This window comes from Pagrus major, chromosome 8 (assembly GCF_040436345.1).
Source record: "Pagrus major chromosome 8, Pma_NU_1.0".
Lineage (NCBI taxonomy): Eukaryota > Metazoa > Chordata > Actinopteri > Spariformes > Sparidae > Pagrus > Pagrus major.
This window is the reverse complement of record NC_133222.1, coordinates 24577659-24589912: the sequence shown is the minus strand read 5'-3', so window position 1 is coordinate 24589912 and position 12254 is coordinate 24577659. Positions and strand designations below refer to the sequence as shown.

General features: G+C 40.0%; 1 protein-coding gene across 2 annotated transcripts in view; it reads right to left on the bottom strand.

The window, feature by feature from the left end:
• The window catches only part of ppp6r3 (protein phosphatase 6, regulatory subunit 3), a 71894-nt gene that overhangs the window by 49948 nt on the left and 9692 nt on the right, over nt 1-12254 (bottom strand). For both annotated transcript variants that reach the window (XM_073472398.1, XM_073472399.1), the window contains exons 4-10: nt 7480-7666; nt 5958-6095; nt 4492-4557; nt 2213-2325; nt 1811-1924; nt 853-979; nt 298-450 (exon numbers count right to left, since the gene is read on the bottom strand). In XM_073472398.1, coding sequence (XP_073328499.1) covers nt 298-450; nt 853-979; nt 1811-1924; nt 2213-2325; nt 4492-4557; nt 5958-6095; nt 7480-7666 — 898 coding nt within the window. The remainder of the gene's footprint in view (nt 1-297; nt 451-852; nt 980-1810; nt 1925-2212; nt 2326-4491; nt 4558-5957; nt 6096-7479; nt 7667-12254) is intronic.

Here is a 12254-nt window from a genome sequence, read left to right as displayed (position 1 = left end):
TTATCCCTCAGTCACAAATGGCTTGTTGGCAAGACCTCACAAGATCGTTGCGCTGGTTAAACTAAGAGGACAGAAATCCTATTTGATAGCAGCTGGTGAGCAGCAGAGAGATTTAGTTTGCTAACAGAGCCAATTGTTTACAGCCGAGCTAAAAAATACACAGCAGGACTGTGTACTAGTGAACTGTCCTTAGATATGGCGTTCACAACAATGGAAAGGACAGATGGAAGGACAACCCGAAAACATAATGCCACCGGCCACAACTGTCAGCAGCTTAAAAATACGGATAGTACTCACTAGTATGACTCCCAGTGTGTTGAGGTTAATAAGTTCTGTGTTGATGCTGTGTGTGTTGCTCTGCAACAGGCTGGCCACCAGCCTGACCACATTAAGCCTGGTATTGCCCACAGGAGGGTCCAGCACCCCCCACGTTGTCTTCATCACATTTCTCTGTTGGTGGTAAATGAATGAATGAACAATTAAATACACACAGACACAATAATTAATTACTTGATGACTTAATGGTCATAGATGTGGTAGAAGACCTTTTTATTCTGTCACTGGACCATGTATGATCTTCAGCTGCTTTCTAAGAATAGTTATTTTTTCAATAGATCCTCAGAGGGATTAAGTCTAGATATATAGAGAAACTTGAGGAAAATAATTAATAGCGTATAAACAAAAATAAGAAAACAATAAAACATACTTCCTAAATCTAACTAATAACAGACTGTTGGTTTCATCTAAAAGGATTAATAAATTACATAGACCCATGTAGCCTCCAACTTACTAACTTCAATCTACCAGACATTTTGTTCTTAAAAAACTGCTTACAGCTGTGTGTTTTTTTACCTTTGGGGGATCCAGTAGCAGCTGGTGAAAGTCCTTCAGTCGGGGTCTCACAGCCTCCAGGATGCTGTGGTTGACTGAAAATGAAGGGTGGGACATCCCAGGAGGGCATTCCATATGACCTTCAAACCTACAACATGGAAAGGCATAACCTAATGAACTAACTAAGCAAACACAATGCAGTAGAGCCAAATCTTTTGGATTGTGCCTTAAATCACAGATTGTTTATGTATGCTTCAATATCTGATTTCTAATCCATAAATATTTACCCAGTGTTTTCCCTAAACCGGCAACAAAGTAGCGGGAACATTTATAGTAATAATGCAGATGGCAGCGGATAGACATTACACTGTAGATTTTATTCAAAACATCAACTGTTTGATGTTTTCTAAAATAATTTTCAATGTGTTTAACGGTTTATAACTGTTTGGTGATGATATGAGCATCAAGTTTTCAAGTTCATACAGTAAAACTGATTTAGCCTTTTTTACACAGATGGTTTGGTTTTAGCCGTCATTCCTATCTTTAATGATACCATCAGGTGTGTTCACTTTGAGTTTTTCTCCAAATGGATTTAGATAATCTGGATTAACCATTGGGCTTGTTTACAACCTTGATCATCGGATTTCTCATGTTTTTGACATTCTTTGTAATAGCAATGCTGCAGTGTTCCCAGATCTCAGCAATGACTTTGCTGAATAGTGAAACTAAAATTAAATGAAACTATGAAAATAGGATACTACCTGTATTAAGAGACAATCATCCATTAACAATTTACTGTAACTGTGACTTTAGAAACAAATGTAGATGTAAAAGAATAACTAATTGATCCTCAACCTCAGTCATTTCTATTTTCTGAGAAATTTTGTCCCCATTTCACATTCTCCAAAAATCTCATCATCTACTATGTATATCCGAAGTCAAATTAAGTATCAAGAGCAGCAGAAGCCACATGACATACGCTGGTCTCCTCGTCTCGAACAATGTGAGAAGGATCTGGATAACACTGACAATTGCAGATTCATTCTTCTCCTTGTCGAAAATATTCGACAGCAGCTGCTCCACTGTCTCCTGCCTAAGGAGGATAGACATTAAGACAGGTTAAGATGGCAATAGCTAAATGTATTCTTGCACACCATGCAAAATAAACTAAACAAAAGCAAAACATGGTGAGCAAATAGAAGCTAAATGACTAACCTGCCTAATCTACATGAAAAAACACTGACAGTAATAACAATCTAAGGAATATTTAGCAAGCCCTAATAACTTAGGAGTTATCAAAGGTCACATTTAACAAAAATTAACCAGGTTCGTTCTGTATAGTGCTGACTGTTAAAGGTCTTGCAAATAAACACATTCATACTTTTCCAGTGTGGCCAAAAGTGGGTCGGGCTCCAAGCAGCCCTGGACCTGGAACATCTGGTCTCTGCTCAGTCTGATGATCTCACACAGCGACTGGGATGCGTTGGAGTGTCTCTTTATCAAGAAAGGTGGTCAAAAGGGAGAAATAAGACAATTAACCATAAACTCGTCATGTAGTTGATTCTAACGTCCTAGTCCTAATGTTATTGACCATGTCTAATAAATAGATCATAGTATACATCTAGATTCATTAAGGATGCACAATGTCCCCCCTGCAGAAACCGGTAATTACCTGCTTCTCATGGCCCATGCCAATAAGATAAACTAGAATTTCACATTTTTGTATTTTAAAAAGGAATTACTATTCTATATACACACACTGATCTGCCACAACATTAAAACCACTGACCGGTGAAGTGAGTAACATCGATCATCATGTTACAATCAAATGTTCCTCTGGGAAACCTTGGGTCCTTGTATTCATGTGGATGCCACTTTGACATGCACCACCCACCCAAACACTGCTGCAGGTCAAGCATACCCTCTGGCAATGGCACCCCCCGATGGTTGTGGCCCCCCAGCTAGACAATGCGTCCTGACACACTGCAAAAAATGATCAGGAGAGGCCCACGGAATGTGATGAAGAGCTAAAAAGAGTAAATACCGGTGTGTATCTATCGCGAGTCTCGTTCATCTTCGGCTTCCGTAGTGCAATTGGCTGTGAGGGAGACTCGCGTGAACGCGGAGCGTGCCTCCAGGCAGATATATCATAGTGACTGTTTAGGCTAGAAAAATGTACTAAATGACGTTGTTTCAAGTAAACTCTGGATGTCGCCACTTCAGGACACTTGGATTGCAGCGGACGAGCAGTATGGAGGAATATTACAAAGTTTTTGTGTAGTTTTATGGACCTTTTCGTTTCGGTCGCCACTTATGCTCGTTATATGGATTATTGTTGGCGGAAGGTACCCCCGCGGGTCTCCAGCTGCACTTTGAGGAATAAGAAACTACATCGGACTTATCATCAGCATGTGGGTGAGTTGATAATGACTGAATTTTGTTTTAGAGTGAACTATTCCTTTAAGGTGTCAATCTGGCCTCCAAATGCCTAAAATCCCAATCAGATTGAGCATCTGTGGGACATTCTGGAACAGGTACAATCAACGGAGGCAAACTTCATCTGCAGTCGTGTTTGGGTGAATATTCGTGTTAGGTGCACTGATGTTTCTAGTTACACGTCCTCTGACGCAATAAAATCTGAAAGGACACACTGAAATCACTACCCAGACACAAAAAAAAATCCGCTGGTCACTGATTCCGACCATCTGCGCACTGTGTGCATAACCTGAATCATTCAACAAAGACCACACACAGATTTACTAGACTCAGGGTTTTACTAGCTGAATTGGAAAAGAATCACTAAAAAGATTCAACTATTCATCTTTTAAGTTCATTGCCACATTAAACTTCTTAATCAGCCTACATCAGTATGTTTAACCTGCAGTCTCAGACTTTCGCCTTTGGAGCGTCTCTCCTGTTGGGCTGCAGACAGCGCACTCAGAACAGGGCCGGCGCTACACATTTTGGGGCTTAAGGCCAGATTAGGATTTGGTGCCCCCAAATTGCAGCTTCTCTCATCTGTTAAAAAAATCCAACTGACAACGTAAAAGTACATTTATGATTCCTTTTATATTTAATTCCTCACTAAGATGTTGTCCCTGCACATTTTTTTGAGATGCTATGTTCTATCCTGTTTTTGTAATGTACTCTGACTGACAACATGGGTCTCTGACTGACTGACTGACTCATCAACATCAGGGGGCAGCCGTAGATGTACCTTTTTTATTTGTTTAATTTCAAGATGTATTTTCATCAAAGATATAACCATGATTATAACCATATAACACCAAACACAAGTTTAAAACTACAATTTTTCAAAAATGAATTTCCCTAGGACACACTCAAATGACCACCTGTGGGTCCCGAGGACTCACTATATGAAAACTATGAACATCACTGTAAGTGGAATCCACATGAATGCGACCCAATATATCCATCATTAAGGTGTTTAACAATATAAAATGGGATCTATCTGCAGAGCTCAGCTTTAAGATTTTTTAAATTTGGGTAAAATTGAGAAATGTAGAAATGGCCGTGTAAATTCTCAATTACATAATTTCATACAAACAAAACCTAAAAACATGTTTGTACATCAAGAACCCACAGAGGACGTAAATATCCTGCTGGGACATGGAAGTGAAGTGTGTGTGTGAACCTCACATCCTCATCTTGAGAAGGTTGTACCATGTCCACCAGTCTCTGAATCACCTTCTCCTCATTCAGCCACTAAAAGAGGACAGAGAAAATAGATAGAAACAACAGCAAAAAATATTATATGAAGGATCTTCAATGATCTACATTTCGGAGTACCAAGTCATAATCACTTTCTTCTAGCAAGTTGGAAGGTTCTGTGTATGAAATAACCATAAGAAAAAAAGACAAAGTTTGCTCTGACTTATTTTCTGGCTGTGTGGATACCTAAATCCAGGCTATGTAGAAACTGAAGGCATATCAGCACAGTATTGGACTATATAAAAATATAAATAACTGTCAAACAGAGAATTACTAACAAACAGCAGACTTGCAAAACAGCATTGCGGCATCTAGTATGATAGATCCAAAGAAGAAGAAGAAACACAGGCATTTCTGTTATGTTATGATTTCATACTATGGTTTTAGACATACAAAAAATGTTTACATATTGCTGTAGCGAACTAAATAGCATGCTGGTAAGGAATTTCCAACACAGCCAGTGGCTATGTTATGGCTAACCCTAGTCAAAATGCTGTCAACCAAGACAGAGAAAAAAGCCCAGTCATCTAAAACATCAACTTCTCTAATGAGCTAATTAATTACATAAAGATGCCGATGAAGATGTTGTAGCCTTGCATTCATGTAGGAGGGTTCATCTCTCTGTGAATGGCCCAGTTGTTCCATTTCGTGTCGAAGCATGATTGTCCCTCCTCCCCAGTCCCCCACTGGCCTGCACTCACATTGCTCCAGTCGCAACCGGGCCTGAGCACAGATACCTCTTGTACATACTTCATCACCACGTAGCGCAGCCACATCACAGCGGAGAACAACACAGAGAACATGACTAACTTTACTGACTTTTTTGTGGCTTATTTTGTGTCGTTTTGGTCATACACGGCCCTCTCACATTCCTGGATTTCTTGATTATGCAAGGCAGTGTAATACGCATTATACTTCATGTCCATGCTGCAGACCTGTGCTTGTGCATGAGCAACCGTAGTGTGTCAAAGCACTCCTCTTCCAACCAGGGCCAAGGAAGTGTACCGTGCTTGAGCACTGTGCGGAGCGCTCACACTAGTCAAACAAACTGGACTTCGGGGGTCAACATGCTTGGGCACGGTACGTATTGCCTAGTGTGAGTGCACCCTAAGGTAGATAAACTATCTTAGGGTGCACAGAAAGCCATTAGTTTTCCAGTTTGAAAATTAGAAGCAAAGACCAATGACTCAGACAGAAAGTAAAAGGTACAAAATTATCTTAAGTACATAAAATAAAAATTGTCCTCAACAAATGTTTACTGGGCAGCCAGATGACAGTGGGCAAAATCTAATTTGTTGGCTTCTTCTTTTAGGTTGTGCTAGTCTAATTTAAACAGCTTGATAAGTGAACAGATGGGAGGTGTCACTTTTAGCACAGCTTAGAAAGCTACCCACATTAAGAACATCCTGTCGTAGCTGTTGTGGTTCAATGCAGGTGAGCATTCTGAGAAGCAGGTCCATGATGGCAGATGTCCCGATGTGTTTGATCATCAAGTCAACAAAGTCATCCCGCTTCCGCAGAAAATCCACTATCTGTAAAAACAGACCATCAAACAATACACACCATAGAATCAGTAGAGGACAAACTGCTGTTTCCTGCAGGTCTAAAATATTCTTTTTGTCTGTTAAAATAAACATTCAGACCGTGTAACCTGATCACTAGTAAACATGTGGTTTAGGGCCAAGACATCACCCTAAAGATGGCTGTCTGGGCTTCCTCCACATGGTGGTGCACATCAGAGCTGACTGATACGGGATTTTTGAGAACAATACCAATTTAGGAAGGGGAAAAAATTCCACCAATTGCTGATATAGCAGATGATATACTGAAAAATGAAAATAGACCTTTTAACTTTTAATCTGCTATGTTACTGACTGTACTAAAGCTAGCTAGCTAACATCAGCAAGTAGCTGTCATATAAGCATGACTGACACAGTTGGGACAGGGTGAATGTTATATTTCTAAAGGGAAAATGATGGGGTCATTGTTTATTAACTTTCAAATGTGTGCTTCACTCACAAACCAGTTAAGAACTTACTGTGAAGACGTCACTTCACTTTACTCTGTCCATACCACTGTCTACTCAGCTGTGACACGCTCTGCTACATGTGCTGCTTGCCCTGCTGAGTCTGAGAGTGTTGTTAATAATGGAGTTGGAGGGCGCTCATCTGGTCAATTTACGTGATGACACCATTTTAAATTACTTCAGGCATTGTTTTTATATATCGGAACACAAATACGCCAATACTTATACGTTTGTAATAGGCCCATTTATGAGCCATATCGGCCGATAGAGTCGGCCAACTGATAAATCCCATTTATCTCTTGTCATCAGTGGAATAACTGGACATACTGGTCAAAAGTGCCCTCACCTTTGCACATGCAGTGAAATTCGTTGGATGTTTAAATTAAGTTATAACCATAGGGAAATTTGCATTCAAGCCTGACCTTGATCAAGCACTGACAGGACAATTAAACATGTTTTTGATGATGGGAGAAAAAAAAATCACAGAATCTGAAGGATACCCACACAAATGTGGGGACAGCATGCAAACTCCACACAGAGAGACCATGCCTCAGCCAGGAATCCAACCCAGGACCTGCAAGGCAAAAGTGCTAACCGCTAAGCCACCATGTTGTCCCTAGCAGAGACTTATACATGCATATTTTCTTTGATAATATTTTTCATGTTATTATCATTTTTCTATTTATGCTTTGCAACTCTTTATATTTTCTCATTCTGTGTTTGTTGTTATGCACCAACATACCAAGGGAAATTACTTGTATGTGAAAAAACACTTAGTAACAATAGACCTGATTCTGATTCTAAACCTGACTCAGTTTATGGGATAATCACATCAGATGATAACTGACAATCCTGTTCTCAGATAAAGCACCCAGCTCTCGCAGCCTTACCTGTTCAGGCTTGCGTCCTATAAGAATGGACAGGACCTTGGAGAAAAAGCTCGCCAGGAGTGGGTTGAGAGGTGGCTCATTCTGGAGGAAGCCATACAGTTTCATCAGCAGTTTCTCATCTTCTCCCAGTCTATCGTTGATCTGGCTCACATCAGATGTAAGAAGCTCACATGATATGTTGGGATACCTGGAAGAAAACAAAAGCTGCTCCTTAGATTTCCCCAACATGTTGGTTACAATACAATGATGCAATGTTTACACTGGACAAGCAGCTCGTAATTATGCTCAATTCGCTTTCACTTACTTGTCCTTCCCTAAAAAAGCTCAATAACATGCCCTGGCATTCAATGCAATTACTATCTAGTCGAATGGTTGTTTTTCTAAGATTAAACAGCATTTTATTTGAAAGATGATGATGAATGCAAGAAACAAGTCTCTCTGAAACTCGATTTTTTTTCGAGGGGAAGACCAACAGGCCTGTGCTTTAGTTTCTTAATCCTCCTTATTTTAGGAGGTCTCAAGGTTGGCAAGGTTGGACAAGTAAGATACAGATCAATGAATGATACAAGGTAAATGTATTGTCATATTTTAAACAAGGGGTTTAAAAAATTAAAAAATCATTGAGTCCTGCTACATCTATGTTAGACAATGGAGTGTTGAGGATGAGTTCTGGAGTCTCAAATTTTCATTTAATTTGTCATGTGTTACAATGATGGAACATTTCCTACATAATGAGCACATCATGTTGGAGATTATGTGAATATTTCAGAGAGACCATGATCGTGGTACAGCTGATAAGAATTTAAAATTCTAAAATCTTGACTAAATGTAGCTGAAATATGAGTTTTGGAATAAGCTGCATACACTTTTAATGGTGTTGAGCAATATTTTTAATGCAAAATTGTCTAAAAATCAACAGTAAGTTATGTACCTAGTCACGTTTCCAATCGCCAAATTTATTATTATTGTGTCAGAGAACGACTTTACAATCATAGGTCCATAAGTAAACTGTTCGATTTGCATTTTCATCTTCAGTTGCTACCATCTGCATTTTGTCAGTCAGGTTAAGTAAATAAAAATGCAGTAAGCTATTGAAAGATCCAATGTAGACTAACATAACGCAGGATTAAGCACTTTATGATAAATTAAGGAAACTCAAGTCTAGGAAATAATAAGTGTTGACTTCACTGAATAAATGTTGATGAAGGTTCTCAGTCATCCAGGTCATGGTAATTCTAATTGCTATGTCGAAGGCAACTGGACTTGTTTCAGTTTCTTGAAGACGTTTCGCCTCTCATCCAAGAGGCTTCTTCAGTTCTGACTAACTGGAGGGGAGTTGCAGGCTTTTAAACCCTGTGTGGGAGTGTCCTTGGGCCAAGGTGTGAATGGGTGTTAAGCTGTCTGGCGAGGGAACACAGGACAGCATTGTAGGTGGGTGATAAGTAGTGTCGTAGGCCACTTCCTCTGTTCAAAGATGGTCATTCCAGCTTGACGTAGATGGATGAAGTTGTGAAACTTTTAGCAAATGTACTTGCGCCCACCTAGAGCTCTGCGATATTACGATATATATCGTAGTGCAATATAAAAATGTCTACCGTAGGATATAACCCTCTGTTGTTTATATCGTAATTTTAACGTGTAGGCTACTTGTTTAGCACTGTTGCTACACTAACATTAACGTACACTACGGTTGTGATTTAATACGCCGTGTAAAGCACAACTCAACGTCGGAATGACCGTTGGATATCCAAATGTTGAGTTCAAAACAAGTTCATTGTATGAAGGTGACTGTAACTGCAGCAACACTACTGCTTTGTGGTAGTATTTTTACGTCATCCGCAAGGACTCGTTTACGGCACTGGTCGCTTGGGAGTAAACAGAGGCAAAGCAGCATGGCGGAGACGGAGGAGATCGCAATGGAAGACAAAAATAACGTTACTAGTAACGTTACATCAGACGCGGATACAGAAGCAGTACCCCAAGAAGATCTGGTGCCGAAAAGGGGGAACCGGAATTCCATCATTTACAAATTCTTATTTGTTGTGACAGTCCTGCAAAAGTCACAAATAAAAGGAGAAAGTGCCATTCATTTGCCTTTCATTCACATGGTTATCAAAAAAAGTGCTGAGATGTGATTGATTTGAATATACATATATATAATTCTAAGAAAAAATACTATATCGGGATATATATTGTTATCGGGATATAAAATTAGCTATATCAAGATATAAAATTTTGTCCATATCGCACAGCACTATGCCCACCTCTGCGCTCCTGGGTGCGTTGCTCTTTAAATGAGGTGTGGTCAGGTGCACTGATGGTGGATTGCTATCTTGAGGCAGCGGAAAGCGACTGCACCATAGACCAACAAAAAGCTGGTCTGAAGTCAAAAGCGCAGTCTGTTTCCTGCTATTTAAAGAGTGCATTATTCATACAGTAAGATGTGCCTACACCATGCATACACTCTGATTTTATGATCTGAGAGGCTGCTTTGAGTCATTTTAAACATTTACATGCACACAGTGCATCAGCAAAACTAAAAGCTGTAGTTCTAAACTCTCCAAAGGAAACGAGTCAGGAGTTTAAAATAATCAAAAAAGTTCATCAGCTGTTCCTCGTGCACACATGTGCATGTTAATGTAGAGATAGCAGTTTCTGCTGCTGGAGGATTGATGCAGGTAATGTCATTAATATTTTCCTCATTAAGGACAAACTTCTCCCCTCTAATCCCACCAGTTATTGATCAGGATGATACTTCCATGGACTGAGATCCGCACACACAGACGGATGCACAGCAGTGCTCCTCCTCCTCCGTTAAATATCAGTTTATGTTTTCATATGCAGTCAAACAGTTGTTGATGGGATAGATAATTGTGAAACAGGGGGGCAGAGGGTCCAGCAGCCAAGGATCACATCCCTTTCCCTCAGCGAAGACGAGTGCTACTGTTTAATGTGTCACCTGGGTCTTAAAGGGACTGGACTTGGACACGCCCTAAACACTCTAGCGCACTGTGTTTAAGATCAAGCACCTGGACCTTTTAAATAGGGCCCTGAAACTCAAGGGTTCACACATGACCTTAACGACTCTGTAAGTACACCCACACAGGCTTAAACGCCTGTAACTCCCCAGCAGTTAGTTAGAACTGAAGGAGCCTCTTATGCACATCCATTAAGATTTACAACTTCAGTGTTTCTCTCACTCTCTCTCACACACACACACACACACACCTTTAATTGTGTTCTGACTTATGGTCTGAGTGCTTCAACATATATGGTTTAATAATTGAACGTTTTTATTTAGTTGATTCTCTATTTATTCACTGTAATTTGGTGTCAGTTTCACAGAATTTGACACAAACGGAGATGGAACACTGAACAAAAATTGCATAAAGTCTTAGCATAGTGTCTCTTTCACAAACACGCTGCCATCACATAAACTCCAAAAAAGTACAAACCGTTGTAAAGTAGCACAGTTCTGCAGCAGAACAGAAGTTTTTCAGTCTGTAAATTAAATTAACATAACTATAGAACAACTTTGAAAACTAATTAGTGTAGAAAAAAAAAAATCATAGATTTTAGTGCTTTGCAAGCATGACCAACTTGTGTATGTAAACCTGTACACATTTTATGCTTATACATTTTAGAAGCTTAACAAACTTGTCTTGACACATTTTAGTGCCCAAGATTTTTAAAGCATCACAAACTTGTTTTTGTGTATATCTGGACACATTTGACCGCTTTTCAACTTAGCGATGCACGATATACAGCTCTGGAAAAAATTAAGAGACCACTGCAAATTTTTCTGAAATCAGCATCTCTACATGTATGACAGCCATTCCATTCCAGTGTCTGTTGAATTCCAACACAAGCACACCTCATTCTACTTAATGAGGTACTGATTAGGTGATCACCTGTACCCAAATCTTATTTAACAAGGAAAAGTATAAAACACACTGCTGTGGTCATCACTATTCTCTTGCAATAGGACCAGCTGGATGGCACAAACAGTGCTAGTAGTACCTCAAAAGTAATTGGAATCAAAAAATAACTATTGACCATGCCAAAAGAGTTGAAAAGATAAGTTTTGAGTGAGTAAAAGAAGGGTTCAATTCTGGCTTGACTGGCAGAGGGATACAGAGAGTGTCAGGTGGCTTCCATCCTTTAAATTTCTAAGACAGCGGTTCATAAGAAGAAGGTCAAACAGCAGACATTGGGGACAGCAAAGCTACAGACCGGCAGAGGGCAAAAACGACTCTCCACTGACCGGGATGACCGTCAACTCATTGGAATGTCACTCAGCAACCGTAGGATGACATCAAGTGACCTACAAAAAGAATGGCAAATGGCAGCTGGGGTGAAGTGCACGGCGAGAACGGTTTGAAACAGGCTCCTAGGGGCTCAAAGTCATGTAAATCTAGAAATAAGCCCTTCATCAATGAGAAGCAAAGAAGAGCCAGGCTAAAGTTTGCAGAAGACCATAAGGATTGGAACACAGAGGACTGGAGTAAGGTCATCTTCTCTGATGAGTCCAATTTTCAGCTTTGCCCAACACCTGGTCGTCTAATGGTTAGATGGAAACCTGGAGAGGCCTACAAGCCACAGTGTCTCACACCGACTTTGAAATTTGGTGGATGATTGTTGATCTGGGGGTACTTCAGCAAGGCTGGAATCAGGCAGATTTGTGTTTGCGAAGGACGCATGAATCAAACCACGTACAAGTCTATCCTGGAAGAAAACTTGCTTCCTTCTGCTCTGACAATGTTCCCCAACTCTGA